The following is a 23792-nucleotide window of genomic DNA, read 5'->3' as shown; positions in this document are numbered from 1 at the left end:
GGGGTATGGTGGGGGGTGTTGTGGGGGGGTGTGGTGGGGTGTATGGTGGGGGGTATGGTGGGGGGTATTGTGGGGGGGTGTGGTGGGGGGCGGTATGGTGGGGGGGTTGGGTGGGGGGATTTGGTGGGGGGGTATGGTGGGGGGGTTTGGTGGGAGGGGTGTTGTGGGGGGTTTGGTGGAGGCGTTTGGTGGGAGGGGTGTGTGGGGGGTAGGGTGGGGGGTATGCTGGGGGGTGTGGTGGGAAGGGGGTGTGGTGGGGGGTATGGTGGGGGATATGGTGGGAGGGATTGGTGGGAGGGGTGTGGGGGGGGGCATGGTGGGGGGTATGGTGGGGGGGGGTGTGGTGGGGGGGTGTGGTGGGGGGTATGGTGGGGGGGTTTGGTGGGAGGGGTGTTGTGGGGGGTATGGTGGGGGGTGTGGTGGGGGGGTGTGGTGGGGGGGTGTGGTGGGGGGTATGGTGGGGGGTGTGGTGGGGGGGTATGGTGGGGGGTGTGGTGGGGGGGTATGGTGGGGGGTACGGTGGGGGTATTGTGGGGGTTATGGTGGGGGGTATGGTGGGGGGTATGGTGGGGGGTATGGTGGGGGGGTTTGGTGGGAGGGGTGTGGGGGGGGGTATGGTGGGGGGGTGTGGTGGGGGGTTTGGTGGGAGGGGTGTGGTGGGGGGTATGGTGGGGGGGTTTGGTGGGAAGGGTGTGGTGGGGGGTATGGTGGGGGTATGGTGGGGGGTATGGTGGGGGCGTTTGGTGGGAGGGGTGTGGTGGGGTGTATGGTGGGGGGTACGGTGGGCGGGGGGGAGGTGTGGTGGGGGTCGGTATGGTGGGGGGGTTGGGTGGGGGGATTTGGTGGGGGGGTTTGGTGGGAGGGGTGTTGTGGGGTGTTTGGTGGGGGGGTGTGGTGGGGGGCGGTATGGTGGGAGGGTTTGGTGGGAAGGGTGTGGTGGGGGGTATGGTGGGGGGTATGGTGGGGGGGAAAAGGGGGGTGGGGGGCAGTATGGTGGGGGGGTTTAGTGGGAGGGGTGTGGTGGGAGGGGTTTGGTTGGGGGTATGGTGGAGGGTATTGTGGGGGGGGGTGAGGTGGGGGGCGGTAAAGTGGGGGGGTATGGTGGGTGGGTTTTGAGGGAGGGGTGTGGTGGGGGGTATGGTGGGGGGTATTGTGGGGGGTGTGGTGGGAAGGGGGGGTGGTGGGGGGTATGGTGGGGGGTGTGGTGGGGGGCAGTATGGTCGGGGGAATTGGTGGGAGGGGTGTGGTGGGGGGTATGGTGGGGGGTATGGTGGGGGGTATGGTGGGGGGTTTGGTGAGAGGGGTGTGGGGGGGGCATGGTGGGGGGTATGGTGGGAAGGGTGTGGTGGGGGGGTGTGGTGGGGGGTATGGTGCAGGGGTTTGGTGGGAGGGGTGTGGTGGGGGGTATGGTGGGGGTATGGTGGGGGGGGGTGTGGTGGGGGGCGGTATGGTGGGAGGGGTTTGGTGGGAGGGGTGTGGTAAGGGGTATGGTGGGGGGGTTTGGTGGGAGGGGTGTGGTGGGAGGGGTGTGGTGGGGTGTATGGTAGGGGGTATGGTGGGGGGGGTGGGTGTGTTGGGAGGGGTGTGGTGAGAGGGGTGTGGTGGGGGGTATGGTGGGGGATATGGTGGGGGGGGGGTGTGGTGGGGGGCGGTATGGTGGGGGGTGTGGTGGGGGGGTGTTGTGGGGGGTATGGTGGGGGGTATGGTGGGTGGGTTTGGTGGGAGGGGTGTGGTGGGGTATATGGTGGGGGGTATGGTGGAGGGGGGGTGTGGTGGGAGGGGTGTGGTGGGAGGGGTATGGTGGGGGGTATTGTGGGGGGGTGAGGTGGGGGGCGGTATGGTGGGGGGGGTATGGTGGGGGGGTTTTGTGGGAGCGGTGTGGTGCGGGGTATGGTGGGGTGTATTGTAGGGGGGTGTGGTGGGCGGCGGTATGGTGGGGGGGTTGGGTGGGGGGATTTGGTGGGGGGGTATGGTGGGGGGGTTTGGTGGGAGGGGTATTGTGGGTGTATGGTGGGGGGTGTGTTGGGGGGTATGGTGGGGGGGTGTGATGGGGGGCGGTATGGTGGGAGAGGGTTTGGTGGGAGGGGTGTGGTGGGGGGTATGGTGGGGGGGGGTATGGTGGGGGGTATGGTGGGGGTTTGGTGGAAGGGGTGTGGTGGGGGGTATGGTGGGGGTATGGTGGGTGGTGTAGTGGGGGTATGGTGGGGGGAGTGGTGGGTGGTTTTTGTGGGAGGGGTATGTTGGGGGTGTGGTGGGTTGTAAGGTGGGGGGTATGGTCGGGGTTGTAGTGGGGGGGTGTGGTGGGGGGTGTGGTGGGGGGGTTTGGTGGGAGGGGTGTGGATGGGGGTATGTTGGGGGGTTTGGTGGGAGGGGTGTGGTGGGCGGTGTGGTGGGGGGTATGGTGTGGGGGTTTGGTGGGAGGGGTGTGGTGGGGGGTATGGTGGGGGGTGTGGTGGGGGGGGGGTGTGGTGGGGGGTATGGTGGGAGGTATGGTGGAGGGGTTTGGTGGAAGGGGTGTGGTGGGGGGTATGGTGGGTTTGTGGTGGGGGGTTGTGGTGGGGGTTATGGTGGGAGTTATGGGGGAGGGGTTTGGTGGGAGGGGTGTGGTGGGGCGTATGGTGGGGGGTGTGGTGGGGGGGTATGGTGGGGGGGATTTGGGAAGGTTTGGTGGGAGGGGTGTTGTGTGGGGTATGGTGGGGGGGTATGATGGGGGGTATGGTGGGGGGGTTTGGTGGGAGGGGTGTGGTTGGTATGGTGGGAGGTATGGTGGGGGGTGTATGGGGGGGTGTGGTGGGGGGTATGGTGGGGGGGTGTGGTGGGGGAGTTTGGTTGGAGGGGTGTGGTGGGGGGTATGGTGGGGGGTATTGTGGGGGAGTGTGGTGGGGGGTGTGGTGGGGGTATGGTGGGGGGTGTGTTGGGGGGTATGGTGGGGAATATTTGGGGGGGGTTTGGTGGGAGGGGTGTTGTGAGGTGGTATGGTGGGGGGTGTAGTGGGGGGGTGTGGTGGGGAGTATGGTGGGGGGTTTGGTGGGAGGGGTGTGGTGGGGGGTATGGTAGAATGTGTGGTGGGGGGCATGGGGGGGGGTATGGTGGGGGGTATGGTGGGGGCATTTTGGTGGGAGGGGTGTGGTGGGGGGTAGGGTGGGGGTATGCTGGGGAGTGTGGTGGGAAGGGGGGTTGGTGGGGGGTATGGTGGGGGGTATGGTGGGGGGGTTTGGTGGGAGGGGTGTGGTGGGGGGTATGGTGTGGGGGTGTGGTGGGGGGCAGTATGGTCGGGGGGATTGGTGGGAGGGGTGTGGTGGGGGGTATGGTGGGGGGTATAGTGGGGGGGTTTGGTGGGGGGTATGGTGGGGGGTATGGTGGGGGGTATGGTGGGGGGGTTTGGTGGGAGGGGTGTGGGGTGGGGCATGGTGGGGGGTATGATGCGGGGGGGGTGTGGTGGGGGGCGGTATGGTGGGGGGGTTTAGTGGGAGGGGTGTGGTGGGAGGGGTTTGGTGGGGGGTATGGTGTGGGGATATGGTGGGGCGGGTGTGGTGGGGGGCGGTATGATGGGGGGGTTTGGTGGGAGGGGTGTGGTGGAGGATATGGTGGGGGGTATGGTGGGGGGGTTTGGTGGGAGGGGTGTGGTGGGGGGTATGTGGGGGGTTTGGTCGGGGGGTTTGGTGGGAGGGGTGTGGTGGGGGGTATGGTGGGGGGGGTGTACCCCATTCGGCCCGCGCCGTGTGGGCGGAGCCAACGTCCGAGTCGTCCAATGGGAGCGCGCGGAGGGTGGCGCGAACCCGGCGCGCGCGCGAAAATGGATTTCCCGCGCTTCGACTCAGCGATAAACCCCCAAACAACAATAACAAACGTGACATTAACAATCAAACTAAGTAACAGCAGTGTGTAGCGACCTTATAACACCGCCGTGTAAATTATACCGCGTGTATTTATTCATAATATCCGAGTGGTTTTGAGAACCGGCTACGAACGTGTATTTATTATCTGAGAGGATTAAACAACGTTACGAGGTCAGACGTTAGTTTTTGTTTTTGCTTGTTAAAGTAACACAAAGCCTCCGAGAGGCCGCGATTATTGATTTACATGTTTTAAATATCCACGTTTCTAATACGTCGAGGAGGGAGGTTCGCGATGGCAGCGGCGTCCGGACGTCAGGCGCTGAGCGACATTTCCAACCCCCAGATCCAAGGTGTCACCTCCTAATCATCTCATAATGCCTCGTCGTGTCATCATCCCCCAGTGTCTGATCATAATCCGGTGTTTCCTCATCGGTGTCTCCTCATCCCCCAGTGTCTCCACATCCCCCAGTGTCTCATCATCCCCCGGTGTCTCCTCATCCCTCAGTGTCTCTTCATCCCTCGGTGTCTGCTCATCCCCCAGTGTCTCATCATCCCCCAGTGTCTCATCATCCCCCAGTGTCTCCTCATCCCCCAGTGTCTCATCATCCCCCAGTGTCTCATCATTCCCCGGTGTCTCCTCATCCCCCAGTGTCTCCTCATCCCCCAGTGTCTCCTCATCCCCCAGTGTCTCCTCATTCCCCGGTGTCTCCTCATCCCCCAGTGTCTCCTCATCCCCCGGTGTCTCCTCATCCCCCAGTGTCTCTTCATCCCCCAGTGTCTCCTCATCCCCCGGTGTCTCCTCATTCCCCAGTGTCTCCTCATCCCCCGGTGTCTCCTCATCCCCCGGTGTCTCTTCATCCCCCAGTGTCTCCTCATCCCCCGGTGTCTCTTCATCCCCCAGTGTCTCCTCATTCCCCAGTGTCTCCTCATCCCCCGGTGTCTCCTCATCCCCCGGTGTCTCCTCATCCCCCAGTGTCTCTTCATCCCCCGGTGTCTCCTCATTCCCCAGTGTCTCCTCATCCCCCGGTGTCTCCTCATCCCCCGGTGTCTCCTCATCCCCCAGTGTCTCTTCATCCCCCAGTGTCTCCTCATCCCCCGGTGTCTCCTCATTCCCCAGTGTCTCCTCATCCCCCGGTGTCTCCTCATCCCCCGGTGTCTCTTCATCCCCCAGTGTCTCCTCATTCCCCAGTGTCTCCTCATCCCCCGGTGTCTCCTCATCCCCCGGTGTCTCCTCATCCCCCAGTGTCTCTTCATCCCCCGGTGTCTCCTCATTCCCCAGTGTCTCCTCATCCCCCGGTGTCTCCTCATCCCCCAGTGTCTCCTCATCCCCCGGTGTCTTTTCATCCCCCAGTGTCTCCTCATTCCCCAGTGTCTCCTCATCCCCCGGTGTCTCCTCATCCCCCGGTGTCTCCTCATCCCCCAGTGTCTCCTCATCCCCCGGTGTCTCCTCATCCCCCAGTGTCTCTTCATCCCCCAGTGTCTCCTCATTCCCCAGTGTCTCCTCATCCCCCGGTGTCTCCTCATCCCCCGGTGTCTCCTCATCCCCCGGTGTCTCCTCATCCACCAGTGTCTCCTCATCCACCAGTGTCTCCTCATTCCCCAGTGTCTCCTCATCCCCCGGTGTCTCTTCATCCCCCAGTGTCTCCTCATTCCCCAGTGTCTCCTCATCCCCCGGTGTCTCCTCATCCCCCAGTGTCTCCTCATCCCCCAGTGTCTCTTCATCCCCCAGTGTCTCCTCATTCCCCAGTGTCTCCTCATCCCCCGGTGTCTCCTCATCCCCCGGTGTCTCTTCATCCCCCAGTGTCTCTTCATCCCCCAGTGTCTCCTCATTCCCCAGTGTCTCCTCATCCCCCGGTGTCTCCTCATCCCCCGGTGTCTCCTCATCCCCCAGTGTCTCTTCATCCCCCAGTGTCTCCTCATTCCCCAGTGTCTCCTCATCCCCCAGTGTCTCCTCATCCACCAGTGTCTCCTCATCCCCCAGTGTCTCTTCATCCCCCAGTGTCTCCTCATCCCCCAGTGTCTCTTCATCCCCCGGTGTCTCCTCATCCCCCGGTGTCTCTTCATCCCCTGGTGTCTCTTCATCCCCCAGTGTCTCTTCATCCCCCAGTGTCTCCTCATCCCCCAGTGTCTCTTCATCCCCCAGTGTCTCCTCATCCCCCAGTGTCTCTTCATCCCCCGGTGTCTCCTCATCCCCCAGTGTCTCTTCATCCCCTGGTGTCTCTTCATCCCCCAGTGTCTCTTCATCCCCCGGTGTCTCCTCATCCCCCAGTGTCTCTTCATCCCCCGGTGTCTCTTCATCCCCCAGTGTCTCTTCATCCCCCGGTGTCTCCTCATCCCCCAGTGTCTCTTCATCCCCCGGTGTCTCCTCATCCCCCAGTGTCTCTTCATCCCCCAGTGTCTCCTCATTCCCCAGTGTCTCCTCATCCCCCAGTGTCTCCTCATCCACCAGTGTCTCCTCATCCCCCAGTGTCTCTTCATCCCCCAGTGTCTCCTCATCCCCCAGTGTCTCTTCATCCCCCGGTGTCTCCTCATCCCCCAGTGTCTCTTCATCCCCCGGTGTCTCTTCATCCCCTGGTGTCTCTTCATCCCCCGGTGTCTCCTCATCGCACGGTGTCTCCTCATCCCCCGGTGTCTTCTCATCCCCCGGTGTCTCCTCATCCCCCGGTGTCTCCTCATCCCCCGGTGTCTCCTCATCCCCCGGTGTCTCCTCATCCCCCAGTGTCTCCTCATCCCCTTTCTCTCCTTGTCCTATTTGTTTCCTTATCCCCTTGTCTCCCACGCCTCGCCTCTCCCGTCTCGCCCCCATTGTTACCATTGCATTGTCCTCGTTTCCATGATCATATGCATCTCATTCATCTGCTTTTCAAATCTGGTTTCTCTGGTGTATTTGTCCCACATGTTTTGTATTGTTTGGTTCGTTGTAAATTTATGACCTGCCGCTACTGGACGTCTCTGAAAAAGAGCTTCATAGCTTATCGGATTCCTCCAGTCTCAATAAAGATAACGATTTGTGCCCAGTGTCCCCATGATATCCTTAAGCCCCCATCAACCTCGTCTCGTTCCCTTGCCCCCACATCTCCTCATCCAGCAGTTCGGTTGTATGTTGAGCTGACAAAATGGTTGTATTTGTACATCTATATACACATTTAGTATGTGATTATACTCTTAATAAGCCTGAGGCATAGCCCCGCTAAAGAAGTTGTGTTTTGCATGGTCCATTTCAGAGACGCAAAGACGCTTATATGAAGACCTCCTGGACCCGACGGGATCTCCTATGACGCCTAACTCACTAAATCGGCGACGTCGGTCAAAAACTACCCCCTGTAAACCAGCAGACGAGCCCGTGGTGTGCGTTCCAACCTCAGGTAAACTGCGCTTAGCGCATTATAATCAGTGCTAAGGCGTTCAGAGCAGTACCATGGTGTACCATGTCCAAAAGTGCAAATTAATCTTCAGAGCAATGTTCTTCACTAAATTACAGAGGGGGAGCATTTTTACTGATAAGACATCATCAGTTTGAGGGCCGCCACACATTTGATGGGGTTTAACAGAACAATGGGGGGGGATCTAGATTTGAAGATTTCGTGACTGCAAGGATCCATACTCTTTGGTTTTTTCGGTAAAGTCACGTAGGTAAAAAATATTAAATAAATTAAAATGTAAAACAAATACAATTAAATCACGTTTCGGAAGCAACACAAGCAACCGTCACCAGGTGTTGACTGCTCCAGCAAAATTACTGAAGGACACCAGGGTTCTAAGAACACTGCTTTAGACCGTCATACAGAAGCCATACAAAGTCAACCAACCCACTGTTTTTTGTATTGCCTGTATGCAGAAACAGACCAGGGCGTCTTGTATGAGACACCTCCCTTTTCCTCCCAGCGGAAGAGACTCGTCCCTTCTCAAAAGAAGCCCTTCATTGCTGACGAGACCCCTTGCAGGTGCTCTGCAACAACAGGTGACCGACCAAAACCCCATCCTCACCTTTGTTGGCATCGGCCGTGCATGCGTGTCAGAATCTTGTGCAGCAGCTGAAAGAATAAAAACAGATGAGTGTTCTGTTGTCTGCAAGACTGTGCGCAGTTGTGCGAGTGTTTGAATTCTAAAGTTTTTGCAGGCCTGACGATCAAGAAAAAGAGGATTCCCAGCACCGAGGTGACGGAGCGACCGCAGCTGCAGACAATACTGGCCGCGCTGAGCAGGGATCAGCTGGTGTCACTCATTGGCTCATTTCTCGAAAGACACCCGGACCGAGAAGGGGTGAGTGTGACACGGCGAAGCGGTGGCATTTCTCCCGTGACTGAAAATCTCAATCCAGATAAGCCCTCATTGATTTCAAACACTTTGATTGGATGTTGCTTGGAATTTTATGGAAACTGATTTTTTGTTGTTGTTGTTGTTGTGTCTTTAGTGAGGAAACATCGAAAATGTTGGGGGAAATCCCATGCATGCAAGGACAGTTTGCAACTTGCTTGATGTACTGCCCCCTAGAGGAACCGCCTGGTGTAACCAGACTCGAGTATTTGGATATTAAATTCTACATAAGGCTGTTATCGTGGCCAGGTCGCTTCTGATTATAGCTATTTCGCTCAGTGGGCCTTACCTTCTAAATTTTCTAAATAGTTCAATCGTAACCAAGTTTGTAATAACCTGCACCGATTTCCATTGTCAAAAGTTATGTTTGTTAAACGTGAGCTTAACTCCTTTTGCTCACGACTTTACAAGTCCACATGCTTAAACAGTTTTTCGAACATCAGAACAGCACTCATAATACTCTTTGGTTCTTTTGGTAAAGTCACGTAGATATAAAATCAAATAATCAGGTGGGAAAGCATGGCCTGCTGCTGAGGCAGACTTTTAAAACGTCGTGATTTATTTTATACCTACGTGACTACGGAAAGAACCAATATTATGGATTCCTGCAGTCACGAAAGCTTCAAATCAAGATTAGCACTCATAGTAGTTATCAGCTGTATGCTTGCAATGTCAACAATCACCCTTGAGTGTTAGTGATGGCACTCTTAAGCCACGACAAACCAGCAATGCCTTGACATCTCATTTGCAGGAACTGAGGAGCCTCATCCCAACGCCAGATGTGACCCCTCTGATAGAAAATCTTGAGAGCCTGAAGAAAACCATCTACAAATCTTTCCCCAGCTCACGGTCTGGGTCTCACCGTGATTCCTTCTGCTACAGAAGAGTAATCTCTCACCTGCAGGCTTTCAGAGTGAGCTTTGTCCTTGAAAGTTATATGACTAACATCACCAGCTTCCATCATGAACAACTCATCAACGCAGTTTTATTATTTTTAGTTAAATCTCATTAAAGCAAAACTAGATCACTCCAATAGGCCTAAATTATGCAAACGAACATCACAATGTTACATGCCCCACAAGCAGTGTCCATCACATGTCAATCAAACTAAAGTTTATTAAAGCATGCATTTTGACAAATTGTGTGAAAAAACTAATGCATTCGTGACTAGACAAACCATCAGCTCACTATTCTTGAGAACGGGTTAATCAGAGGTGTGCATGAGGTATTTTATATTTTTTTCTGAAGGAAGCTTTGGATTTATTGACAGACCACATGCCAGGAGCAAGGGAAGATTCTGCTTCAGAGTCAGTTTCACGAGGCCATGCTGGACTACTCCCTCCTGGCTTGCTCCACTGTCGCAGCTCTTCCCGACTGGGATAACGTTGCCCACAACGCAGTCAAGCAGCGCTGCTTCCGAACGCTCACCATGCAGTGCATGTCTGCGCTGAGCAAAAGCACCTACGACAGGGAAGGATATACCCGTTTACGGAAGAGGTGATTAACAACACCGTATAATTAATCTCAAAAGAGAAGTGCCTTCATATTGGATTAGTCATTCGATTAATTGCAAGTGTGGGAATGTTAAGACGTGATCCCATTTTTTCCCCATTCCAGGTTCGAGATTGTGTGCACCATCAACAGCGAGCTGCAGCCCTGCCTCCTGGAAGTGGAACGAAAGCTTAGCCAACTCTAACAGCTTTATGTTGCGGTGTGTGAAATACGTCCTACCAAATATCCACTATTTAAATGTGTTGGCAGTTAAATGCAATAATTGTTTTAATGTTACAAAAAATGTATTAACTGTAAAGACTACTGAAGTCAAAATATTCACGATTTTGGCACTTTAGTGATGGTGCTTTCATTTAATGGTGCTGTTGTTCATAATCTTCTGCGTGTGAAGTTGCCCAAGTGTTAGTTTTGCTTTGGGATTTATTTTTAAGTCGTTCCTATAAAAAATATTTGCACAAGTCCAATCTAATCAGCATGGACAACTATAATCTAATACTCAAGCCAACATTCTACTATGCCACGTACACGTTGCATAGGGTGATCCAGATGTCGTGACCGCAATTTAATTCTCTAACACTTAATATTTTAAAGTAAGATATATTTAAAACAAATTAATATGCAAAGGAAACACGTTAGCTGTAAATTAATTGTGGGTCACAAAGACATCCGTATGACCCGGTTGATGATTTGGCGAGTGCACAAACTAGGTGGCGCTAGATGCCTGTTGTATATATTATCTGAATGTCATGTACCTTCGTTTCAATTAACTATTTAGAAGTTTCCATGCATTCAAGCACAACTTTTGCTTGTATTGAAATGTGGTATTCAAATTTTTTTAAACATTTTAATGTGGAGTTTATCACCTATATTAACATTCAAATGTATTAAGCGTGCCTTAAAATATCTTGCTTTATTCACTTTAGGAAATCCTAATGAATTGCATATTAAATGTGGTTTCGTTTGAAAACGGCTCTGCAGGAATTATTTCGATGCAACCTAAAAAGTTCACCTTTAACCTGTAAAAACTGGGATTTTGAAAACACAACTACGACATTCAACTCGGTTAATATATATTATGTTTACAGTAATACCGACTCATGAACATTGAATCTTTAAGCCACTGCTAGGCTATGAAGGTATTTTTCACAAATGTTAGTCAAATCCTCGGGCTGGGAAACTGTTCAGTTAGTCACGCAATTTTAAAAGAACTTGCTTTCAAAAAGCCAATGGAATTAGGATTGTCTACCATGCTTCATGACAAGATTTATTCCGCTGTAAAGTACACATCTTGACGCAAAGCTTTCCTGACTGCAGGAATTCATATTATTTTGGTCTTTCGGTAGTCATGTAGATAGAAAAAATTATAAATGAAAATAAAGTGAATTAAAAAATCATATTTTTATTATTTTATACACTTTATTTTCATGTTTTATTTTTGTTTTTTTCTACCCACGTGACTTTACCGAAAGACCCAAAGAATATAGTACACAAAAGGGTCTGAAAGTCCATTGTGGCACGTTGTGATGTGTGTCATGTAAGTGAATTATAAATACACATCCACTGCCCTGGATGTTTTTCAATCTTTTATTTGTCCCATCGATTGCAGTACTGCACCCAGTGACATACTTTAGACACCCAGGATAGGCGAAAGGCAGTTTTCATCATACACTATTGACTTAGGGCTCCAGATTTTGTATGTAAACACAGGTCTGCCCTTGCAAAAGCCACCAGAAACTTAACACTTGGAAACATACCAGATTACCACAGCAGCTTCCAAGAACGGAGCATAAAACCTGCACGCACCGCAGCCACCACTGGAAAAAAAATGCTGAAGTCTTTCCTATCAGAACTCTGCAGCATCGCATTTCCCACTACTTGAATCCCAGAGGACTAAAGGTCAGGGTTACCTGCTTTTTCAGTCTTGACCATATGCCAGTTTGATGTAGAACACAATTGGACACAAAAATCAAGGTTCAATGCAAAAGCAGATTATGCTTCAAATGTTTTTATTTCGAATATCAACTAAAACGTAATTATAAAAACCAGATGTAAATATAGACACCAACGCCCAAAAACGTTCAGAAAAACTTGGAACTGTGGTTAAAAATACCAGTTGTGTGAAACAAAAAAACAGCAAAGTACAGAACGCCAACATTGCCTGGACCAATAGCAACCAAGTTGTTGCTGTCGACAAGCTCAGAATTCATGCTGGTGTGTGGACTGGTACACGTGAACCACCCCCCCACCCAAATCTCGTAGCCTCCCAAGCCCCGACAACGCCACAAACTCTCCCATCCCCCAACCCACGTGGCTACAAACTTTCTAGAAACCTACATTATGGACAGGAGCCCGGCCTATGCCCCCCACAAGCGAACACATGTTAACAAATAGCTTCGGGAGGCGGTGTGGGTTGAGGTCACATCCAAATTGTTTCGAAGGTGAAGAGGCTGCAGAAATAGCGCTCAACTTCCAACTCAAGAACCAACGGCTCCATTAAACTAAATATCCGTCCCGCCGATGTGAGCCCCAAAAGCCATCGCATTGCTAAAGTGATTACTCGCGCTACGTTCTAGAAAACTATTGGGTGTACCTCGGGGGGAGGGGGAGCAGGCACGTGGGAGAGTGGCGAATTAAAGAGATGGAACGAACAGCCTTTGGTGAAGGCAACACGTGGGATGGATGGGTGCTGGGGACCCCCTTTCGGCACAGGGTTAGGCGATTGTCTGGCTCAATGAACAACCGCATCAACGAACCTCACAACCACCTCGGTTCACATCCACTCCAACCAATCGCGTTCCGCTTTGCTCAAAAAGACAACACGGGTCTCACTTAGCAGCCGCTCACGCGAGCCTACACTGCTCAGCAACGATAACAAAACTGTGCACACCCGAGAAATTGGTTTCATCTTTTACCATCGTTAAGCCCCGCCATGTAGGCAATCCCCCCACACACAAACCCCCCCTTGCTTTTAAAGCGTGGCGACATCTTGCCCGCTGTGTTAGGCGCACGCCATTTTCCCATAGTAACTGCGTCTCCCCCTTCCCCATGTCGGGCTACCCGAGCGGTCAACCCACCCGGGGGTTATCATCAAGTTAAAACGCAGAACAATCGTCATAATTGAAAACAAAACCATCCAAAGCAAGCACAGTAACTGCTGTTGAAACCCAAGCGGTACGTACACACAAGCACGGCACGTGGGGGAAGGGGGGGGCACAGCAATTTACTCTTAACATCACCAACTTATAATTAACGCCACTAATCCCGATATCTCCTGGGCCTCGTCAGCATCGTTAATTCATACAACCTCCCACCCTTAAAAACAGATTTCCCATCGTTTACCCCAAGCCCACAGAGCATCACCAGCCCCCCACGATGCCGACCATCAACCCACCACCCCCCGAAGCTCGTAGGTGAACGGTGGCAGGGGCTGGGACCACGGGGTCTTCTCTGCTCATAATCCCACCACGCTGCCCAGTCCATGTGGTGGTGGCGATGGAGCCGTGCACAGTCGGGCTGCGTTGTCGTAGATGAAGACGGCAGAAGAGGTCGTCGGTCGTAGAAGAATGGAGGCGGTCAGAGAAGGTGGAAGAGGAGAGGAGGGGGGCGAGGCATGCGCATGGAGGAAAAACGCGCTCAGTACTCCTGCGACTGCGAAGACTTCTTGCCGGCTTTGCCGCCGCCGCCGCTGCTCGCCGCCTGGCCCGTCTTCTTGGGCAGCAGCACGGCCTGGATGTTGGGCAGCACGCCGCCCTGCGCTATGGTCACGCCGCCCAGCAGCTTGTTGAGCTCCTCATCGTTGCGGATGGCGAGCTGCAGGTGTCGGGGGATGATCCTCGACTTCTTGTTGTCGCGGGCGGCGTTTCCCGCCAACTCGAGGATCTCGGCCGAGAGGTACTCGAGCACCGCGGCCAGGTACACGGGCGCGCCGGCACCCACCCGCTCCGCGTAATTGCCCTTGCGCAGAAGGCGGTGAACGCGACCCACGGGGAACTGCAGCCCGGCGCGGGAAGAACGCGACTTGGCCTTGGCGCGGGCTTTGCCACCGGTCTTGCCTCGTCCAGACATGGCTTAGGTTTTCTTTTGTCTCGCTGGCCCGGGTCCCGCTGTTGCTGCAGCTGAAGCGACGCTCGCCGATGAGTCGAGGCGCGAAGAGGCGCGGAGTGATGCGAGCCCGCCAAATGCTCGTGTTTATAGATTTTGGGGGAGTGGGCGTGGCCTCGCTCGTCGATCCACCAATGGGAGCGCGGCGTTGGCTCCCGCGCACCCCCCCCCCTCGCGTCATGGGCGCGAGGCGGGAGGCGCGCCAGCGACCGTCACGTTTTGGCGCCAAAAAAAATCGTTCTGACGTCGTTTAATTAAAAACGACGAAATATATTTAAGGGAATTAATGTCACTGCGGTGAAGTTATAAAACAAAAAAGCGCTTTGCAAAGTACACTTGTGCCCATAGACTTCCTCAAAAAGCACTTAAGTACTGTATTCTGTAATTTATGTGCAGTACGTTTCCGCCTCGGTGCTTGCGCTGTGCTAACAATTGGGTGACACCTCACGCAAGAGAATAAATGGTAGAGAAATATCAATGCCACATTACTACTGTGTGTTAGCGCTCCAAATAGTTTCAATTAAAGGTTGAAACAACCTCTTGAGGGACTAAAGTGTCGTGCGTTGAACTTATTTCGCACCGTACGTAGCCAAGTGCTAATCGTGGTACTGTACAGTAATGCTAGATCTTGTTAAACCACACTGAACCAAGTACTCTGAACATATCACTAAGTTTACAGCATCTACGTTTTAAAGATGTTTTTAATTAAATTACAAGCCGTTCAATAAGTGGAATAGTTTGTGTTTTTATATCAAACTTAAACTCCCACGACTTTAATTACCAATTACAATCAAGAATTTGCCTAAATGCAGATACAGAAATCGAATGTTTTTGTGTCCGTTCCATGTGACCTGGCATAATCCTCGTGAAGTAACATTTTTTTAATCATTATACCACGTCCTATAAAAGTGTCAAACCAAGATCCAGTATTTTCCTTTCACTTTATTATTCCGAGCCAATATATTCCAGCTCCATAACCTCAGCACAATTCCTTTTTCCGTCACCATCTCTTCCTTCCACGTGGTCCAAATCTCAGTGCATTCATTTATCAGTGGTGCACAAGCACAAATTCTCATCAAGTTCGTCATGGCACACGTGTATGATGAGTCTGACCTTTAGACTCATCATGGCTCAAAATCCAAAGACCTTTAAAAGTTTCTTCAGAAATTTTATACAAAAAAAACCTTCACGATTTCCTGCAAAAATTATTGAGGCAGTGCTAATCTATTTACAGCCCTGAGCCAGTGGTGTACATTCCACATTCATGTGGCGGGGGCGAGTTTATCCACGGGACCATTGCTGACTTCCTCACAAACTAGTTATCTATTTTACCGAACCCAGAAGGATGATGGGCTGGCATCCCCCAACCAGGATTTGAAGTTGCAACCTTCGGATTATGAGTTGCTCCCTCTTTCACAAACCACCTGGCCGGATCTTAAAATAGCATCCTGTTTTGGTCTAAAATATTTTTTGCCAAAAGCCACTTTGCCGATAGAAATCCTGAAATTTGTCTCCAGAGCATTTACCCTCGCACGTCAAAATACTCCCCAGATAGTAAGAAAGTAATCCAATCGGCTACTTTGATTAGCATCTATTGCCTGGGTATTTATATTTAAAATTTTCAATGGCAGACCCACGTAAAGCCCTAACATAAACAGAAGAGCCTAGCACCTCCCTGCCCCATACCGTCTTGGAGTAGGGTACCACCCAGGAGTTCAAGACCACCCACGTTGCAGTTCAAGTCCATATCCCTGGACTCTACACAAGTGTGTAACGGCCTCCGCAATCCGCATTGTAACTGGAACGATTAGTCAATAAAGTGTATTAATCGACTCAAAATTGTCAACTTTTTTAAAGTCAATTATCCAAGTGCCTTTAAAAATGGTGGCAAACCCCAAAATCCTGCCTCCAAAAGACAAGCCTCGCTTCATCACCTCCCCATCCAGCGGCACACGTGTTAAAGAGGCATGACCTTTTTTCCCCAACCACTTCCGCGTTATTCGACGAGTTGAGAGTAAAACCGAACCGATCAACGGTAATCAATTCCTTAAATAATTCGATATTCCGGCTCTACCTGAGTGATGCGATGAGCTCTACTCTCCATTGGTCGAACTGGGCTTCTGAAGTCAATGGGGATGCACAGCAGAAGGGCCGGAGCGTATGTGCAGTTGGAAATGCAGATGCCGTTTCACTATAAAGGGCCAGCGTAGTAAAGCTTGAAAGCATTTGGCAATTCAGCACAGCTGACTCATTTGACATGTTTATTTATCAATCACCAGCTTACTTTTAAATGAACGATACAAATGAACTCACACATTACAGTTCCGCAGAATAACCAAGTTCACATGATAAACATGGATAATTACCGTATTGAAATAAAACACGTGGTTAGACAAAGTCGATTTCCAATGCTCGAATAAGTTGTTCGTGTTGTGGAAAACAAAAGTACAAATAAAACATTGTACCAACTTTAAAATTATCACTTAGAACCAGGGAAAATATGTACCTGTCCTTATTTTAAATGCACTTGGCAAGAAAAATATGTCTAAGTGAAGTAATTTGTCCAACTAACTGGAAACAGTGTTAGCAATTTCATTAAACATTACTAATTTATATCTCCACACGTGGACACAATATCTTGTGTACGAATAAAAAATAGCCCACATACAAATGTGACAATTTCAACACTTCCAATGGCTGCATTACTTCATCCGTAGAAAGCAACACACAGGACAATGTGTGCCAATGCAACTGAATGGATTTTATTGGAAAAATGCATCACCCCTTCCTTTACCTTAAAAGTTAAAGTATGAAATAGAAGGGTACAAACTGCACACGTTTATGCAATGCAAAAACGGTCTGCTCTCTTTTGCTTCTAAGTCTCCGTATCATCAGCAGCAACAGCCGAAGACTCATTCACGACCCCAAACCGCTTCTTCCTCTCTTCCAGTTGCTCTTCCTCCACCACCTCCTCCTCCTCTGCATTCTGAGCTGCGTCGTGAGGTCTTTTTAGGGATTTCGCTGCAGTTGGGGTTGCCGCATTGGCGGCGGCAGCAGCTGCTTGATTGGCCTGATGATGCAACGCTTTGACCATGGCCTGCAGGTGCAGCGGCGGGTGGAAGTATCGGCACTTTGGGCGCATGCAACGGGCCATGACGAAGTCCATGCACACAGTGACTCGACCATCAACTGGATCCATCAGCTTCAGGTCGGGGGGGTGCGCCAGCCGACAGCTGGTGTTCAACAGCGGGCAGCTGCCACGCAAGAATTCCGTGCACACTTCCAGCTTGTCAGGGCGGAGTGGGGTCTGCGTGCCGAGCTGCAGGGATGCAGCTGCTTGCATTGCGTTCATCACGAGCGTGGCATAGGCAGTAGGGACCCCGGCCGCTTTGGCCAGGATTTCCGGCGAGGGATAGGTCACCGCCGGGGTCAGCGAAGAAGCAAGGTAATTCCCATAGGGCAAAGAAGACGCAGCCTGGGGTTGCGCACTCAGCTGCGGGTACGTGTGCACGGGGGCGAGCATGGAGGGAGCGGTCATCTGCATTTGCGAAATCGCCGTGACATTCTTTTGTTGGATCCCATGATTTTTTCCACTGATCTCGAGCTGCATCTTGAAATGCTTGGGCGGGTGGAAATACTTGCAGTTCTCGCGTGTGCAGCGCCCCTTGACGAAGTCGAAGCAGGCTATGACGCGGCCGTGGGGGGCAGTGACGTGTTTGGGTGGATGTGCGTAGCGGCACTCGTCCTCCGTGCGCGAGCACGTGCCCCTCTGGAAGTCGCGGCACACCTCCAGCATGAGCCAGTTGTTGTCGCGGGAGCCAGCCTGGTTCGAGGCAGCGACTGCCAGCGCCACGTCACTGTTTATGCTCCCTTCTTCGAAGAGACCAGCCCCGCTCCCTCCTATTGGGAGTTGAGCCCTCTTGGTGCCTCCTACTGTGAAGAGAAAAAAGAATATTGCAAATATTTAAAATACATGAAATTTTTTTTTATTAATTCTTATAATAAAGGGAAGCCTTGCCAATATATTCAATAACTAATTCTGCATCTAAGGTATATTATGCCGCTGAGAAGAAAACATTACTTTCTGACTTTCCCTCACTTTCACGAACGAGCAGTTATTTGGCGAATGCTACAATAATGCCTGGTGATCCCCTCTCTGTATCACCACTCCCACTTCTTCCTTTGACCCAAAGGAAGTGTGCAAACTCTCTCCTCGTGTCTTTTTTCTCGTCTCTTAAAAAGCCCCTCAATTAGGCCATAATAATGTATCGAGGCTCGAATAGTGGCTCCGTTGGAAAGAGGCACAGGCAACCCTTTTATCTATTTTGCCAATTTTCTATAGGGCAAGTCAGTTATCGCAAAACTTCATACTAAAATGTTAATTATATTAAATCATCTTCATGGGCATTGTCATGACCCCAAATTACAGAAAAAACAGACATACAGACAAGAGCGAAAGCATTAAACCTTGGTTGAAAAGTGTTAAGAACTAATCGGAATAACCTGCTGAATGGTGAGGTCCTCCTGCACCGGCCGGCGTTGCAAGGTGAGGCGGCGCATGAAGATACTTGCAGTTCTCGCGCGAGCAGCGCCCCTTGAGGAAGTCAAAGCAGGCTATGACGCGCCCGTTGGAGATGTTCACGTGCTGTGGTGGATGCGCGTAGCGGCATTCCTCCGCCGTGCGCGAGCACGAGCTCCTCTGGAACTCGCGGCACACCTCCAGCAGCAGCCAGTTGGTGTCGCGGGACGCCAGGCTAACAGAATCCATGTTGTTCTCGTCGTTGTACATGAGTCCTTCGATGTGAGCGCCCACAAAGGGTACTGCTGTGAGTAGGGATGCACCGACTATTTGTAAGTATTCAAGTAATTTATAACAAATATATAGTTTTTAAATAATCAAGCTTTCTAATACAAGCACCTCTTGTCTTATCTGCATGCACATAAACAGATTGGTGTAAATAATGCTACTTGGGAATAAACCTCCATCAAATTACCACTATCCCTCCCCTCAAGTAACAGCTTGTGTAATCGGCTCATGCTACATTAACCCCTGGCGAGTCTCTGACCTATCCTGACATTTTCTCTGGGTTTTCACCTCATGTCACTATTACTTCCACTTCTTCACTCAATACAAAACCATGCGTGTCTGTCCTGGTGTCTCTGAATCCTCGTACCTCTCTCCCCTCGTGTAACACTCTCATTTTCCTCTCGCGTCTCACTCTACTCGCGTATCTCATGTTTTTTATCTTTGTACGTCTCTCATCTATCACTATATACCCTTGTACATGTCTCGTGTTTCAGGTCTTCGTACGTGTAGAATTTGTGCGTTCATAAATGTATATGTGAAGGTGCATGTGTGCCACTGTGCCACCACTCCAGCCCAAAATAATTAATATATCATCAACATCATGTACAGATAGGTTACATAATAAAGTTAAAGGCCTAGCTGTGAGCTTTACCGGTTCCTGCTGCACGGCAAGCTCTTTCCCCCAGCAGCAGTCGACAGTCGGCTCCGAAAATCTGGACGTCTCCTCACCGTCGAAAATTCTTCCTCCAATTTAAGACAAACTGTTCACGTCTGACTCGCATACAACACACAAATTTAATAAGATACCATCCGAGGTAAATGTGACTTCATCCATGATATTTAGAACAGCTAAAATGTCCGTATGATATTTGATCTAAGTATTCATTCACACACTTACATACAAATTAATCCCAGTGACGTTTAGATCTTCTTGGTTCTTTCGGTAAAGTCACGTAAAAGGGAAATAATAAAATAATAAAAATAAAACATAATAAAATACAATTCTCACGACGTTTCGGCCACAACGCTAAGCCGATCTTTCTGATAGATATAACTTACACATACGTCCTATCCTGAAGAGGGCATTTGCCACAATCACAGAGACAAACTATTAGTCTAAATAACTGATAAACCACCAATAACTGGTAAACCACTGAATTGTCCCTCCTAATAAACCTGGAAATACAATTCTTGAAATGGGTGTCATTGAACGCTGGGAAGCTTTTTCCACATGGTATGGAACTTTTTCTTAAAATCTTAAAAATAAAACGTGCATTGCTGAATATAAATTCTTTGGATAACTTGCCTTCCATTATCAAAGAAAAGATTTCCTCAAGGCATCACCACTGCCATATAGCAGAAGTATATATATAAAATTGACAAACATTTTCAGGTTTGATGACAAGCTCTCTGAAGAAAAATAACAGAGGCTGGTGCTGTATTGTGAAATGAGAAAGAACAGAAAGCATAAGCTATGAAAATCACAGAAAAATGGAAGTAGGCTAAATATCAATGTAGATGAACAATAGCCCAAGCAGTTGAGAGTTAAAATATTTGGATATTCGACTAAGATCATGCGAACAGCAGTATCGGTTCGGTTTGTGCGATTTCACGTATGTGTGACTACCTAATTTCTACCCAAAATTCACGATGTGGTTTTAATTGTCACATGTGGATATGGGGTCGGTCGTAAAACACCATTGAGAGTACTGCATGTGCTACTCTTGTTTGGTTTTGCTCTGTGCGACCCCTTTTCTTGAAACACACCTATCGCATAAAGCAAGGGAAACCTCTTTTTTATTTCAAAGCTGTGTCGAAGATAGATGAACAGGTAATTGAAGGAAATACGGTGTACACTGTCACATGGAGTGCCGCGTTATATTCGGTAAAGACATGAAGCCAACAGATTAGTGTGTTTGGCTACGTATGGTGTGAAAGAAGTTCAACATACATACAGAAAAATGGAAACATACAAGGTGTAAATGGGATGTCGAACATAAAGATTATCTCAATTTGGCGGTAACCGAGTAATGAGGAAGTGTTAGTGGTCTCAGGAGTACATATATCTAATAGGAACACTTTATAGAAGGCCTAACACCTGGATTGGGCATACGGTCACTGGGGATGGCTTGCTGAAGAAAGCTGTACAAGGAAGTTGGGAAAAAGGCCAACAGGAAGGAAAGAGAAGACACATGATCTACGTGGTGAAGGGGGCATTACGATATGAAGAGGAAATCACAAAATCAGAGTTGAAGGAACTTGAACAAAAGAACAGGGCATTGGAGCAGAGAACTGAGTGGAACGTTTTGAACAATGCTCCTACTTGGCAGGAAGATTGCATTGTATGTATATATAAAATAGCAATTATTTATCCAGAAAAGACCCGATGAGCAAAATTTGCCAATTCCAATTTTAAGTGTTTGTAGTCAAATGGGAGGAAAGCAGAGGGTTTGACACTCAGCGATTCCACCAATAATACAAAGTTCTATCTCGTACCAAGTGGCCAGCCGTCCAAGTACTGCACTACCCAGACTTAATCCTATATTTGCATTATAATTATTAGGAAAAAGCCCCCATAAAAACCCCTCAGATATAAAACCACTGCATTGTGACATTTTTGCTGAATGCAATAGTAAGGACCATATACAGTGAAACCTTGGATTGCGAGTAACTGCGAGTGTTTTGCAAGACGAGCAAATTTTTTTAAAATAAATAATAATTTGATAAACGAGCGATGTCTTGCAATACGAGCAGTACATACAGTATACGCTTCGTCTGCCGAGCGTCACGTGATCACAACTGAGCCAATGGTTATTTTCTCTCTCTCGCTGCGGGATTGTGGGTAATCATCTCCCATGCTCGGTCTCAGTCGGCGTGCCTCCCTCGTATAGTCAACATCCGTGTGAGCGTTTACTGTTTACTATAGTACTGTAGTGTTGTGACCACGTGTGTGTGTGTGTGTGCGTAAAGCATGTTTTTATTTTGTGTCCAAGTGTAGTGACTGTTCTTTAGTTAGTGAAAGTCGTCCTACACAATAACTCTCCTACTCCTATCCTCTCTCTCACACCAGCCACGATTAAATTTCATTAATACATTTGATTACTTTATATTAAATATAAATATAAAAAGGTTCAGTATTTTTTATTAATAATTTTTATATGAATATTTCTGGGTTGTGGAACGAATCATCTGAGTTTCCATGATTTCTTATGGGGAAAATCGCTTTGATATACGAGTGCTTTGGATTACGATCACATTTCCGGGGCGAATTATGCTCGCAATCCAAGGTTTCACTGTATATGCATTTAAAGACGACGATTATTTTGTTTTATAAAGCTAGTATAGTCCGCTCAGGTTATATAACGCTTAACAGACGTCTTCTTCACCAAGTCGCACTGACCAGCGTGGTGAAGTATGGTCAAACAACCCCCCACTATTGATCGACACGACGTGGTCGATTTCACTCCAGCAGTGTTGGTGACCCAGGGCCTGCGAGCGAGTTGACGTGATTAGCATGGCACACACACACATATCTTATTACATACAATACTGGTGGTACACTATATATACACATGCATACATTGCACTGATTTAAAGCTTTCGTGACTGCAGAGAATCATATTCTTGGTTCTTTCGGTAAAGTCATGTAGAAGGGAAATAATAAAATACAAATATAAAACAATAAAAATTCTCACGACGTTTCGACTGCAACACAAGCAATCATCATCAGGTGTGAAATCCACAGCAAAAAAAATTCATATACAAAACAGAGCATTTTTCTAATTTTCTTGCTGTGGATTTCACACCTGATGAGGATTACTTGTGTTGCAGTCGAAACGCCGTGAGAATTTTTGTTTTATATAATTATTATTTTATTATTATTTCCCATCTACGTTACTTTACCGAAAGAACCAAGAATATACTGTATATAGATGTTGTAGAGTGCGATACAACAGGCTAAATATCTCTTCGTATGGCCTTGGATGGAGTGTTGGCCCAGGGTATTCTGTGAAATCGAGCACCTACAACGCCATGCACGTCACTATATGGCAGAAATTACGTTCAGTCGTAACCACCGCACTTAATAAATTTAAACACACACAGTTTGCAGACGGCTACAAATGAGAATAACAACTACTCCCAACACAAATCGTCAATAGCAAAGCCCTCACGTTACAACAATAAACCAAACGAAAGCGTCGTGCGAAACAAGTCACGATATGGCGGGATAAAGGGTGGTGGTGGTCTCGGATTTGGCCTTCGAAAGATGCGGAGGTGAAATCAACTCGGGCGGGGGAAGAAGCGCGATCTCGTCGTCGTTCTTTCGCCTGGGAATCGCTGAAGGTTTTAACGAGACGACGTTTCGCAGCCTCTACCGTCTTGGCTCTGTGGAAGGCCGTGAGCCCGAAGCGTCACACGGCGGAGCCATCGAGAGGGGGGGTGGTGGGGGTCATCTTCCGAAACGTCGCCTATCACACGCACGCAGCCTTATCAACGAATGTAAAAAAAATTTGTAGGTTTAGTAATAAGATTTATATTTTAAAAACGCGTCCTGAGTTGAAAACCGTCGCACACACGCGCACGCGAGATTTAAATTCGCACCGCGGATGCGCATGGGGGGGGGTCCTCATTTAAAAAACGTAGGGCGGATAAGCGGCCGCGGCCGCCCGCCCGCAACAAGCACGAGGAGCCTCCCTCCATCGAGAGCGACATTAAAAACAAAATCCGCCGTCGATCTAAAACAAAAAACCAAATAGTCAACGGCTACGTACATAGAGACACACACACAACGACAAGGGGGAGGGATGGCGAAGCAAGTAATTCGATGTTACGGGACGGGTCTCGACTTGCCGTGAAAAGGCCCCAAGCGCGTTGGCGGCGCGGCTCTCTACGGCTCGCCACCACTCCTCTCACACCAAACACTCTCTCACACACACGACGACTACAACCACTACAACACCTTCACGCGCGCACACCCCCAAGTGGTGAGGCTTCAAACCTTCCTCGCGCCAGGCGGAAAAGAGAGACGGAGAAAGATGGGGAGGGCTTTTTTTCGTGTTTCAAACAAAAAAAAATCCTCTTCCCTCACCGCGCCGCCGACCCCCAAAGCAACGCGCGAACAAAACGCCTCGAGGGCGCTTTGGGAGAGGCGGGCGTGGAGGGCGACTCTTGCTGGGCGCTCCCCAGGGGCGTCTTTGCATCGCAAATCGAGAGCC

General features: G+C 49.9%; 3 protein-coding genes across 10 annotated transcripts; 1 reads left to right on the top strand and 2 right to left on the bottom strand.

The window, feature by feature from the left end:
• The first annotated feature begins 3827 nt into the window (after positions 1-3827).
• On the top strand, positions 3828-13847 carry LOC144719108 (uncharacterized). Its single transcript, XM_078594953.1, has 7 exons — positions 3828-4189; positions 7064-7204; positions 7678-7800; positions 7960-8102; positions 8908-9069; positions 9427-9653; positions 9774-13847. Exons 1-7 carry the CDS (start codon positions 4132-4134, stop codon positions 9850-9852), a joined length of 933 nt encoding a protein of 310 aa, XP_078451079.1. The 5' UTR covers positions 3828-4131; the 3' UTR covers positions 9853-13847.
• On the bottom strand, positions 11658-13852 carry LOC144719109 (histone H2A-like). Its single transcript, XM_078594954.1, has one exon. The coding sequence runs from the start codon at positions 13731-13733 to the stop codon at positions 13302-13304; it is 432 nt and encodes a 143-aa protein (XP_078451080.1). The 5' UTR covers positions 13734-13852; the 3' UTR covers positions 11658-13301.
• A 2164-nt stretch (positions 13853-16016) lies between these two features.
• LOC144719106 (muscleblind-like protein 1) lies at positions 16017-23715 on the bottom strand. Of its 8 annotated transcripts, none has more exons than XM_078594944.1 (4): positions 23576-23715; positions 19229-19347; positions 18273-18593; positions 16017-17702 (listed from the first exon to the last, which is right to left on the bottom strand). In XM_078594944.1, exons 3-4 carry the CDS (start codon positions 18556-18558, stop codon positions 16645-16647), a joined length of 1344 nt encoding a protein of 447 aa, XP_078451070.1. In that variant the 5' UTR covers positions 18559-18593; positions 19229-19347; positions 23576-23715; the 3' UTR covers positions 16017-16644. The 8 variants fall into 8 exon arrangements, with proteins under 8 accessions (XP_078451070.1, XP_078451076.1, XP_078451078.1 ...); XM_078594950.1 differs by having other exon boundaries at positions 18273-18590; XM_078594952.1 differs by having other exon boundaries at positions 18273-18590; positions 23553-23696.
• Positions 23716-23792: the final 77 nt, after the last annotated feature.

Source organism: Lampetra planeri, chromosome 5, assembly GCF_965212315.1.
Source record: "Lampetra planeri chromosome 5, kcLamPlan1.2.h2, whole genome shotgun sequence".
Taxonomy (NCBI): Eukaryota; Metazoa; Chordata; class Hyperoartia; order Petromyzontiformes; family Petromyzontidae; genus Lampetra; species Lampetra planeri.
This window is presented reverse-complemented; position numbering and strand designations above follow the sequence as displayed.